This window comes from Eufriesea mexicana, unplaced genomic scaffold (assembly GCF_001483705.2).
Source record: "Eufriesea mexicana isolate 0111107269 unplaced genomic scaffold, ASM148370v2 scaffold1767, whole genome shotgun sequence".
Lineage (NCBI taxonomy): Eukaryota > Metazoa > Arthropoda > Insecta > Hymenoptera > Apidae > Eufriesea > Eufriesea mexicana.
In genome coordinates, this window is record NW_016909873.1 from 370,673 (window position 1) to 382,737 (window position 12,065).

The following is a 12,065-nucleotide window of genomic DNA, read 5'->3' on the forward strand; positions in this document are numbered from 1 at the left end:
GAGAGAGAGAGAGAGAGAGAGAGAGAGTGAAACGAGGTAAAAGGAAAGAAGAAGGAAGAGGAGGAGAAGTGGAGCTGCTGGCGGCGACGGGACGCGAGACGTGGCATAGAACGGCAGAGAGCAACTCGATTCGAAGATCGGTAGTAACTAGGTAGCCAAGAAGGCACGTACCCCTACTCCGACAGGTAGCGCGCGATCAGTTGGCCGGCTCTGGTTCGAAACAGGTGGGCTTGACTCGAGTGAGTCTCGGTCTACCGCTTACCGCGCACGGATCGAGTTTGTCGTCCGACCGGTCTCTCGAGTTCTCGCTTTCGGTTAGGGAAAAAAAAAAATTCTATTCGACTATCCGAAATATGCGTATATAAAGCAGTGGACGAGTGGAGCGTTAGATCGAGCAACGTGGTTCGCCAGTTTCGTCTCGGTTTACGCTCGATCCGTCGCGACCGCTCGGTCGAGTAGTGCGCGTAGCGTTCGAAATCACCGCGTTCCAACTATCGTTGGTGGACGGGAGGATACCGAGCGTGATTCGCGACGCAGCTTCTCGACGTCGCGAATGCTTCGAATCGAGAGTGTCATCGAATAAATCGAATCCCCCTTCCGGGCAACGATCTCTTGGAGATCGCGTCGAGATCTCTTGCCGCGGCACGAGCAACGATCGCCGTCCCGATTTTGCATGGGTGTACACGTAAGTGAATCGTAACAAGGTCGAGCCCGATCGAGTCCAACCGAACTCTTTTACCGATCCCCCCCAAGCACACGCGCGCACACACACACACACAAAACTCCACCCTCGGCTGCGAATCGATAACGACGCTTCTCGATCCTGACAAGCGGCAGTCGGAAGCGTGGAAAATTGCGTCGTGAAAGGCAAACGCGCAAAAGGTTATTTAAGAGCGAGCGATGCCATCGAGAGACTCCGCGATTACATTCGCCGATTCCAAGCATTCCGAACTTCGTAATGGACAAACGGACATCCCTCGATCGTTGGATCGCGAAACGAAAATCGATTCTCGCCACACCTCGTGGTTCGAAGGTTTTTCGCGCGATCGGTAATTGTTCTCACCTTTGCCTTCCATATGGGTCGTTTGCTCCACACGGGCCATCGAAAGTACGATTTCGGACGACGATACTTGGGTCGTCGGTCATTGCCGTTCCCTTCGAATTCGATCGAATCGATTGGAAAAGGATACCAAGATGCGATATCTCGGAGAACGCGCGAGTTACTCCGTATCCACCATCGTTCATCGTGCATCGTCCGATGTCCTTCACCCGGTTATGCAGCCAGCATGTCGCGTTTCCGTGGCGAACGCGACGGAACGAGGGCCGATATAGGAAAATCTCGGATGGAAGAAAAGGAATGGTTGCCGCGGACGCGGCGCGTCTCGATCGTTACGATATCGCGATCGTTGGAGCGATTCCTTACCCTCGATCCGGTATCTGTAACAGCGCGAAAGTCACAACGTTGGCTGGAAAAGGGTAACTCGGGCGTATCGGTTCGAGAATCGAAATACGTTTTCTCCGCGTACGCCGTGGTCACCGAACGAAAGAGAACGGCGCGGCACGTGGAAGCGACCGAGCTGTTTTTGCCTCCTATCTTTCATCGCATTCGTTGCTCGCGTTGCTTTATCGTGATATATCTCGAAGCGTCGACGCGATGGAAATTCGCTCTCGCGATACGAATTCGATAATTCGGATAGTCTTTCACCTTTGCAGAAACGTTTCGGGAATGCCAAAAGATCTCGATAATCGTTAGGCATCGATGAATGCGAGTTAGCTGGCGGCTTACGAAAAGGCGCGTAACACGCGCCAACGGCCGCAATCGCGCATAACCGTAACCCTCGCGCAACCGCGATTACATTCGCCGTTTTATCGAACACCGTTTATCTGAACCGTGGTAACGATCGTAGCGGCGATCGTAGCGGCGATCGTAGCGGCGATCGTAGCGGCGATCGCGTCGTTTGAATTCTTTCTTCCGCTTAGAAAGTTGCAGCGTATGAAACCTGTTGGCGCGCGGTCATTCGCAGCGTTCGATCCGCAAGCTCGTTGGTTTTTCGCGCCCATGCACGAAAGCTATCCGCGTGGTTGCGTTCCATCGGCTATCGATCGAGCGTGGTCGCGTGTCGAGGATAACGCGGAAACGTAGAGAAGAGATCGAGACGCAAAGTGGAAATCAAAGAGTGTTCCGTAGGAGCGGAACGGGACCCAGTGTACCGATGTCACCGGCGGAATGGCCAGGGATCGATCCGGTTCAGAATATTCGGAGAACATGAGCGACACGACGACTTGCAGCTGCACGGCGAGTTCCGTGGACAAGGCTAGTAGCGCATGCTATATGGTAATCGGTGGTGAGGAATAGCGGTAAGACTCGAGGAATCGGATCGGTCGCGTGGATCGCGCGCGATCGATCGGATTTGGAAGAACGAACGAGAGCTACAGCTGTGTGACTCGGCTCGGCTTGGCTCGGTTCGGCTCGACTCGGCTCGGCTCGAACTAGCACGAATCACTCTTCCGGAAGAGAGTACGAGAGGTATGCGAGACGGCAGCGTCCGATAATGGGAACGACGGTGGTGATGCTTTCAGTGTTCGTTACGCGGCTGCGGTATGTTTCAAGAGCCGTTTTTCCTTCATCCACCTGGTTCGCGACCTCGCGATGGAATCTACATAAATCCTATGAGCGCGTACATCGGCGAGCCCGTCAAGCCAAAGGACACGGAATCCTTCTATCTTCACAGCCCTCACGATCTCGTCTACACCAGAATCACGCGTCTTTTCGCCGACACGGACAAGCATCGACACTTGGAGAAGAAGGACGAGACTCTGACTGGTAAGTGGCGCGAGTCCCAGATATCTCGCGTTCTCGCTCGCCTTTGCTCGAGCTCGCTCGAGTTGCTCGCGCTCGCGCGTGTGCCGTTCGTTTCCAGTGAGCGGCGGGACTGAAGTGTACAGGTTCGAAATGATCCAACACGACCACGATGTCGTCGTCGTCGTCGTCGTCTTTGTTATCCACGTCAACGCGAAACGTTTCTCTGTTGTTCTCTCGGTTCCAGTGAAAGTGGACGTGCACTTCAACAATGGCGTTCTCGACCGACCGTCCAGCAGAAACGGTTACACGGCCAAATCGATCAATCGCGAACAATCCGAAATGGTTCGCGAGCCATCCGAACACGCGTACGAACAAATCTGCTTACGGCAGGATTCCGAAACCGGTGACGTGGTCGCAACCCAACAAAAGAAGATGCCTGACAACGCGTCCGATCGTAGGTACGGCATACGCCATGCTAGCCGCTTCGCTTATCCTCGTTCGTACCGCTCGCTAGAGACGTCGCATCGCGACGATACGCGGTCATAACGTCCGTCCATTTCGTAACGTTCCTTTTTAACGTTTTCGAAACGTATTGCTGTTTCCGTTAACGCTCGGTCAGCCGTTTCACGCCGGAGAACGACCTCGATATTTTTCTCCGGAACACATCGGTCCGCGAACTGACCGCTTATCGCGCGATCGCCACGAGGTAGCAGCGACGTGGCCACACGACGTCCAACGGTCCCGATCAACCACCGATCGATCGCGATTCACCAACGTCGAATCGGTTTCAGCCGTTCCCGAAAGATCGATCGTAGATATAGCAGATCGAGTAGCGCCAGCGAGTCGTCGAACATCAGCAGCGAGATTCCTTGCTTCTCGTCGAGCGCGTCGACACCGTCGCTGTCGCGGAACAGCAGCAACGAACGAATCGGAAAAAATGGAAAACTCTCCGTCGAATCGTCGCACGGTACGTCGAATCGGCGCGTGTCGATGCCGCGTCTCGCTAAATATCTATCGCTGACTGCGTACCTACGCTTTTCAGAGAAAAGGAACTCGACCAGTTCGTCGCAAGTAGAAAGCGAAAAGGAGATCAAACCGGCCACCGGCGGAGCCAGGTAAGTAGGCCGAGCGATAAAGCCACCTAACCTAACCTAACCAGACGAAAAATCGAACAAAAGCCAACCGATTATCGCCATTTATCGCCATTTATCGCCATTTATCGCCATTTATCGCCATTTATCGCCATTTATCGCCATTTATCGCCATTTATCGCTACGAGACGCATCCGTAGCAAAACGAACCTATCGAATCTCGCGAAATCTTCCCCGATAATTAGAATCGGTCGACTTAACGACGGCGCGCCGCGAACCATACGAAAAATTTAACTTACGGTATTCGCCTATCGTCCCCTTCCTTCCTTCCCCCCCATCGCGTATCGTTCTCAGCTTTGCCAAGCCACCGCCTCCACCACCACCGCCTCCACTACCGGACAAGGAGGATATCGTGGTGCTCGTGGTGAACGCCAAGCAAATCGCGGAACCCGTAACCAAGGATGAGAAGAGAGACATCTCCGGAGAGACGAACCGAAATGGCAGAATGGAAAACGGACCCGTTTCGTCTTCGGGTAAGCGTATTATCCATTTCGATAGCTATCATACCCGAAATCGCGTCCGCCGGAATAACCTCCGTCTCTTCGACCCTCCATTTCTTCCGTACGATCTTTCCATATCGCTTGCAAGGGGTGTAGATGGGGGGAGAGAGACGACGATGAGGAAGAGGAAGAGAAAGAGGAAGAGGAAGAACGGAAGTGACAGGAGTAGGGAGAAAAATCGAGGGGAAAGGAGGCGGAGTAAAAATAAAAAAAGGGAGGCAGATTTAATCGAGTCGAACGATCGACCGATTTAAAATACATATTTTAAACGAGTATGCGTCGCTGAACGAACCTTAATGATAATGATAATAATAATTAAAGCCTCGGTGAATCGCAAAGACGGCCACTTACTAGACCATGGCGCTCATCGGGCATATAATACACTTACCTAGATTTCACTTGTCCGTCGCGTACTACGATTCGCGTTCCCCCTACCTCGTTTCTGTTTCGGAACAGCGATCAACAAGTCCGACGTATCCTGCGGCGAGCATCAGCAGCCGGAAGTACCTCCTGCCAGTCCAACGGCGGACACCGAGGAAATTAAGACGAGTCAAACGTCTCATCTGGTCAATAAACATATGGTGCTGCCGTTCATACCGCCCAAGTTCGCGAACGCGGACTCCAACACTCTGCTCAAGCCGTCCGAGTATCTGAAGAGTATCTGCAAGCTTTCGTCCAAGAGCATCCTGTTGAAAGCAAGGTCAGTAGAATCGGTAGGATCGGGGATCGGCATCGAGATCGTTCGAGGCTGGTTTCGTCGGGATCGTTCCGCTTAAACTTTTTGATCGAACGTCTCGCGTTCGTCGATCGACCGTCCAATCGACCGTCCGATCGACCGTAACGTCCGATCGAACGGTCGATCGATCCGACTATCGAATTAAACGCGTTCGCAGGTCGGTGGACAACTTGGATATACAGAGCAGGAGTAGCGATCGAAGAGAAGGGTGCGTCAGACCGGAAGGGGCAGAGGATCAAGAGGAGGAGGAACTGGCGGTGGCCGTCGCCGAGGGGCAGCGGAGAGGACGAGAAGGCGAGGTGGAAGAGGAAGAGGAAGAGGAGGAGAACGAGGTGGCGGAGGTGGGAAAGGAATCGGCCGCGAGGCCTCCGCCACCACCGTTGTCTCCGCTTCAAAAGTTGCGACGAGCCGACGAGGACTCCGGTACGGTCGCGACCATCGATCCCGAATCCCCGAAAACCCCACAGCCACTCGCTACCATCAGCATTCAGGATCTGACTAGTATCCAACTGCGAAGAACCACCGCGAAAATGAACGCGACGAAAACCTTCTCCGCCCCTCCACCGCGCAGCGTGTCTATGACTAACGGTTGGTATCCAGCGAAATCGAAATTTCCTAGCGGATAATTATTCCATGGTCGATCGTCATCAGTTTCAGAGTCGTTCTTCGTTCAAAAAACCGATTTGATCGCGGAATTGAAGAGGACCAAGGACATCCCCGGGATCAAGAAACTAAAGGTGGAGATGGCCCAAGTGGAAAAGACGCAGGAGCAAAATCTCATGTCGGAGATTAACAAGGCGTTCAACGTTTCGAATTTCGTAGATCAGGTAAGCTGTAAGTTTCGTAGATCTGAACCTTCTCCCTATACTATACTACATTTTTCTCTTTATCGATTTATCCTTTAATTCGCCACAAATTCCTCTATCGATTTGTCATTGATTTATCCGATATCTCACCGATTCTCGAAAGATTCCAGAGAAAGACAGTTCCGGAAACGTGATACCGATATGGAAACGACAAATGTTAGCTCGAAAGGCTGCCGAACGAGCAAAGAAGGAACTAGAGGAACAAATCGCCAAGGAGAACGAAGAGAGACGACAGAAGGCGATTCCTGCATGGAAGAGGCAGCTGCTCGCGAAAAAGGACAACGAGGAAAAAAGGTTTGCCGTTTGCTTCTTCCCCATTATTCCAATCTCTATAGCAGTAGTAACAATAGTAAAGTCGAACTCGTTCATTTCCGTTTTGATAGACTGAACCAAGCGCAGGCGGTACCAGTGGTCAAGGTGGACGCGACGCTGTCACCGAGGCGAGACGTTTCACCTTCGCGCACCCATCGACACGAAGAGAAATTAGAAACGGAGGAGAAAAAGGGCGAAGCGATCGCTACGAATCACGGATCGTACGGGACACTCGGGACACTCGGGACACACGAATTGCACGGAACGCAAGCAAACCACATGAACGACGACGCTCAGATTATCCCATGGCGGGCACAGCTCAGGAAAACCAACAGCAAACTCAACATCTTGGATTAATCGATCGAGTTTCTTCCGTTCATCGATTCACACCACCGATGGTCCAACGCTGATCCCATATTTGTACATAGAATCGAGTAAAATTTATATCGAGGAATCCCCTGAAACGTCGTTCCAATAACTTCGCTTACTCTTTCGCGTCCTTTAGAAATTTCCTTTCGTATACATCGTATCGAGATTGAATCGATCTGACCCGTGCTTCCTTTTCGGATAGGACGATGGTTCATTTTCGGTAATCGAAAATCAATGCCATTCCAAGTCGAAAGGAACTTGGACGGTGATGATACTCGCGCAAGGAAAGCAACAGGCAAATATAGTCGAGTAGACGAGTAGACGCATAGACGCATAGATTAATAGTCGACTACTCGTTACGTACTAATTTTCCAATTGCTTTGCTTATTCTGCCGAGTTTCAAACCAGCGACACGTGACTCGCAATGGAGATAGCGGGGACGACATTGCGTTGTCGTAGGTGTGGATATCGATGTATATTCGCGACAACAGTGACCAAACGTTGAGCAGTACGATCGTAGTAGCGGAAGCAACTCGTATGGTAGCAGTAGCAGCAGCGCGACTGCTATGTCTACGGTTGCGAATAAATACCAACACGAGTATTGATAGAAGCTAACGAATAGATCCGTTGGAGCAATTTCCGTTTTCGTAACGTCATCGCTGGCACGCTGGGGGACCACCACGAGTAGTTCGGCACAGCTCGGCAGAGTTTTGCTGGCAATTGCCAGCATCGATACTCCTACGTCGTGTTCTCGCTTCGAGTATTTATCCGAACGCCGTTAGTTTTGATTCTCCTTCTCCTGTCACTCCGTTTCCCGCCCAAATCGTTTCATCCGCGTCACGCTCCTTCCCTCCGATCGATCGTATCGATATTCCTCGGAATGTTGCCGAACGAGAGCGGCTGCTTTTGACACGTCGCGAAAATTACCGATCCATCTATCCCAACCCATTCCTAACTACAACCTAGCCTTTACTCACACATGTCCAGCGAATGGGCAGCACCGTAAATTCTTGTGCCAATCAGCGGCCAGCCACTTCTAACGCGTCAGGGATGGCCTCGAATCGGAACGTACTGGGTAAGCGATCCTTACGTTTATTAAAAACGGATGCTCCATGATTCGCGCGACGATCTATAGAGCGATCGAGATGTTTAAGTGCATGCATGATTAATGCGTCGAATCGAATCTCCAACTTGCCAAGTAAAATCGTGGCGAATCACGGTTACATGAACGAGAATTATAAAGGCAGGTCCGGCCGAGTAACATGCCAGCCAAGTATAAATAGCAGCCGGAAGCAACGACGAAGTTCTGGGTGAAGGTCGCTGACGATTTTCAAACGCATTGTCGTGCCGCTTCGAACGAACTGGTATGCAAATCGCGAGTATGAAACCACGCGAATTACTTCTCCATTCGCATGATTAATTCGTTTCCACGTTCTCCACACTTCAATCGGATCAAGAGCATACTCAAGTATCGCGAGGTAATTCCCGTTAGTTAATCTTAATCTAACGGGCCTAAACGTTGAACCACGCAACTAGTTGAAAACGGTCTACCCGAGATTCACAAATTCCAATCCGAGGGTGTCCGACACGCTGCCTTCTCTCGCACACGCACTCCAATCGCCGTTCACAGCTCTTGCTTCTCGTACTTTCAGGCTGGCTGACATGTAGACAAGTGTTAAACATAATGGTCATCATTGGCTTCATGCTAAACTATATGCTACGCGTGAACATAACGATCGCCATCGTGTCGATGGTGATTCCAAGCAACGACACTTTGCACTCGAGTGACCATGATAAATCGAGCGATTGCTTCGACAGTACGATTACGATAAACGTTACCTCGTTCGATAATGGTTCAACGACGCTCACCTCCGATTCAGCAACCTCTTCTATCCCCTATCCGCCTCGACACGTACGTTAGTAAAATTTATCTTTCCAGAGCTCGATCGCTTTTTCCAATCGTTGGAAAGGATCAAACGTTTCCGCTCTGCTTCCCAGGAGGAAATGAATCAGTCCAGGTATTCGTGGAACGAGTACCAAGTCAATCTCGTATTGGGAAGCTTCTTTTGGGGCTACATATGCACCGAATTGCCAGGCGGACGATTAGCCGAGATAATCGGACCTAAAAGAGTCTTTGGATATAGCATGCTAGTATCTAGCATCGTTACATTGTTAACGCCATTGGCCGCGGACTATAGCTATATCACGGTTGTCGCCTTACGAGCGATACTTGGATTTATGCTGGTGGGTATTCGTTAAAATTTAAACAAATTTTACCAATTCGAGTTCTCTTATTCTTCGCATCCGTCGAGAGGTACTTTCTTACCGATTTACGTTCGTTCGGCGCATACACGCAGGGAGCTACTTGGCCTGCCATGCAGCCGATGACTGTCCGGTGGATACCACCGACGGAACGCAGCAAATTTGTCTCCAATATGATGGGTAAATAAGTTCGAATACACGCAATCTACGAGTGTAACAGGTGAAAAAGGAAGAAACCTTTTAACGTTCCGTTGTGTTCCATTTCTTCTCGTTCCGTTCTATTTCTTCTCGTTCCGTTCCGTTCCGTTCCGTTCCGTTCCGTTCCGTTCCGTTCCGTTCCGTTCCGTTCTGTTCCGTCCCGTTTCGTTCCGTTTCGTTCCGTTCCAGCCTCGTCGCTCGGAGCTGCGATAACATTGCCGCTTTCCGGATTTCTCATCGCTTACATCGGTTGGGAATCAGTGTTTTATGTAACCGGAACGATTGGACTTGTATGGAGTTCAGCTTGGTTTTTCTTCATATTCGACTCTCCTGCACAACATCCGAGAATCACTATCGAAGAACGCCGATATATTGAGGATTCGATTGGCACTACCTCTACGACAAAGGTGCTATCGAAACGTTACAATCGCATTACGATTGATATAACAATTGTATGTAATTCGATACAAGAATTATTCGTTTGCTTTCTCGTTCGCAGCGGCTACCCGTACCATGGAAAAACATTTTCCTTTCGCCTTGCGTTTGGGCTATCGTATTTGCTCATGGATGCAATGTATTCGGTTATTTTACCGCTGTCAATCAATTGCCAACCTACATGAAGTACATCTTAAACTTCAATATCAAAGAAGTCTGCATTCACTCTTTGCTTCAAAACGACAGTTCTTTTCGATATCGCTCTGTATTAACTCAATGGTGTTTCTTGCTTCCTCGTAGAATGGAATGCTATCTTCTTTACCATATGTCGGTAAATACGTCTTTGCCGTAACAACATCTACCGTGGCTGATTATTTATTCAAAACGAAGAAACTGTCGATAACGACTATTCGAAAACTGTTTACTGCTCTTGGTAAGTAACAAACAAAGGATAATCAATTTAATGATATTCGTTTCATCTTGTTCTTTTGCGTTTCATTTTTTTTTTTTCTTAATTTCTCTGTTTCTCTCTCTCTCTCTCTCTCTCTCTCTCTTTCCTCTCTTCTTTCTCTCTTCCCCTCTAACCATCTTACTCTCTATGCATAGCAATGTTAAGTCCGGGGCTGTTAATGGTCGTACAAGCAAATTATGGATGCGATCGCGCAACGTCAGTGGTGATTTTCACGATTGCTTTGACAATCAACGGTGCAGTAACGGCTGGCTACCTAGGAAACTGTTTGGACATCGCACCCAATTTTTCAGGCACTATCTTTGGTATAATGAACACGCTCGGTTCTCTAGGGGGATTCGTAAGCAACTACATGGTCGGCATGATAACGTACAAACATCAAACCTATGCTCGATGGAGAATCATGTTTTGGATATTAGCGACGATTTATTGCTTTGGCGCGCTTATTTTCTTAATCTTTGGTAACGGTCAATTACAAAAATGGAACAATCCTAAACAAAGTCCAGAAGAAAATAAAGCAAATGTAAGCAATGAAACCGATCCGGAAGAACTCGTACAGCTGAAAGACAAAGCAGTTCCTTAACAAAGCGATCGTTTTAGATTCATCGATCGAAAAATCAAGCCGTTAAATAACCGAAAAAAAAGCCAAAAATTACACTACGATTTCGACGAAAATGTTAGTTCGTTGTAAGATATGGTCTGTTTGTGCGGATAAAACAGTAAGAAAATGTATCACCGTTTATATCTTTTAATACTTATCACTCGATACCTATCAAATTCGTTGTTTCGAGTCCTGTAAAATACATGTCCACGCCTGATATTTCGAAAGCGTGATCGTTCTATTTTATATTGGATGCTATTACGAAATTTCGGTTATCTTCAGTAGGTATGACAGATAGATTATCAAGAATCGGTACATAGATCAATCTCAAATTTTTTACCATCTTCGAGCGTTATACATATTCGAAACAATCGCGTAATTCTCTACCGTTCGTTTAACCAGTCCCTCGACACGGTTCGGTTCAACCTTTCCGTTGATCGTTCGTTTCTCTATTCGTTCTCCCGAATTCGATTGCGCATTCGATACAGCAAAGCGTTGGAACGAAAACGAATTGCGATTGCAGAAACCGCAAATTATATATAGAGAAAGATTACTATATAGAACGATACTATAGAGAATGAGAACAAAATGGCACGGGGCGACATAGAGTAACGTGGGAATAATTGAAGAACGTTCGGTCGGTCGGCGGCGGGGTGTCGAAGGGCAAAGGAGGCACAGTTGTGTCGGGGCAACACGAAACAGCAGCGTGGCGCGGCTCTGTGACAAGGCGACAAGACGGCGCATCCGCGTCGCGATGTCCGGCGTAGAGGCGCCGCGCGTTGCGGTGATGCTCGCCGTGACGCGTGGCGCTGCGGCGCTCTGCCGATATACCAGGAACACAGTCAATCGAAGAGTTACTCTCGCCTTCTCTTTCATTCTTCCTTGCTTACTTAACCTGTTGATCGTGTATATACCTTTTCGCAATACGACCTCGTATACGCATCTCGAGAGTTACTATAGATTTATATTTAAGCAATCCTTTCCCCTTCGCGCGTTTGCAATTACAGGAAAGCTCTTTAAAAATCTCGATCGACATTTTTTCGAAACGATTTCGCACGCGTGTTCGACGAATAGAAATACATATCGTCGAAATCTTTCCGAGTGTCGTGAACCAATGCGAGCGATTGGCCGCTGTTGGAACGTTGGAATTTCTAAATATGCCAATTATCAACGAAACGAAGGAATATTCGAAACACCAAACGGATAGATATGACGCAATATTACATAGGTGTATATATATAAGATAGTACGTAAGGCAATCTGTGGCCGAGACCAATGATCATGAATGGTAAAAAGGAAACACAAGACAGAGTCTGTACAACAACGATCAGCCAGTTAAGGACATAGAATGCGAAGCATCCGC

At 49.0% G+C, this 12,065-nt stretch overlaps 2 protein-coding genes across 7 annotated transcripts; both read left to right on the forward strand.

The window, feature by feature from the left end:
* Positions 1-63: 63 nt before the first annotated feature.
* Positions 64-6,823, forward strand: f (espin protein forked). Of its 2 annotated transcripts, none has more exons than XM_017901899.1 (11): positions 64-685; positions 2,581-2,824; positions 3,048-3,261; positions 3,595-3,770; positions 3,846-3,918; positions 4,249-4,427; positions 4,911-5,154; positions 5,348-5,778; positions 5,842-6,017; positions 6,160-6,350; positions 6,440-6,823. In XM_017901899.1, exons 1-11 carry the CDS (start codon positions 674-676, stop codon positions 6,723-6,725), a joined length of 2,226 nt encoding a protein of 741 aa, XP_017757388.1. In that variant the 5' UTR covers positions 64-673; the 3' UTR covers positions 6,726-6,823. The 2 variants fall into 2 exon arrangements, with proteins under 2 accessions (XP_017757388.1, XP_017757389.1); XM_017901900.1 differs by lacking the exon at positions 64-685 and adding an exon at positions 2,194-2,314.
* A 455-nt stretch (positions 6,824-7,278) lies between these two features.
* Positions 7,279-10,833, forward strand: LOC108548772 (putative inorganic phosphate cotransporter). Of its 5 annotated transcripts, none has more exons than XM_017901878.1 (8): positions 7,279-7,812; positions 8,390-8,590; positions 8,677-8,981; positions 9,095-9,179; positions 9,387-9,604; positions 9,697-9,846; positions 9,933-10,065; positions 10,239-10,833. In XM_017901878.1, exons 1-8 carry the CDS (start codon positions 7,728-7,730, stop codon positions 10,682-10,684), a joined length of 1,623 nt encoding a protein of 540 aa, XP_017757367.1. In that variant the 5' UTR covers positions 7,279-7,727; the 3' UTR covers positions 10,685-10,833. The 5 variants fall into 5 exon arrangements, with proteins under 5 accessions (XP_017757367.1, XP_017757364.1, XP_017757365.1 ...); XM_017901875.1 differs by having other exon boundaries at positions 7,280-7,812; positions 8,390-8,649; positions 8,736-8,981; positions 9,459-9,604; XM_017901874.1 differs by having other exon boundaries at positions 7,281-7,812; positions 8,390-8,649; positions 8,736-8,981.
* The last annotated feature ends 1,232 nt before the right edge of the window (positions 10,834-12,065 follow it).

Coding starts and splice junctions, on each gene's coding strand:
- f (XM_017901900.1), top strand. CDS start 2,228: ATGGCCAGGGATCGATCCGGTTCAGAATATTCGGAGAACATGAGCGAC. Junction 3,262..3,594: donor GACAACGCGTCCGATCGTAG/GTACGGCATACG, acceptor AATCGGTTTCAG/CCGTTCCCGAAAGATCGATC. Junction 5,779..5,841: donor CAGCGTGTCTATGACTAACG/GTTGGTATCCAG, acceptor GATCGTCATCAG/TTTCAGAGTCGTTCTTCGTT.
- LOC108548772 (XM_017901878.1), top strand. CDS start 7,728: ATGGGCAGCACCGTAAATTCTTGTGCCAATCAGCGGCCAGCCACTTCT. Junction 8,591..8,676: donor CGTTACCTCGTTCGATAATG/GTTCAACGACGC, acceptor TTATCTTTCCAG/AGCTCGATCGCTTTTTCCAA. Junction 10,066..10,238: donor AAAACTGTTTACTGCTCTTG/GTAAGTAACAAA, acceptor CTCTATGCATAG/CAATGTTAAGTCCGGGGCTG.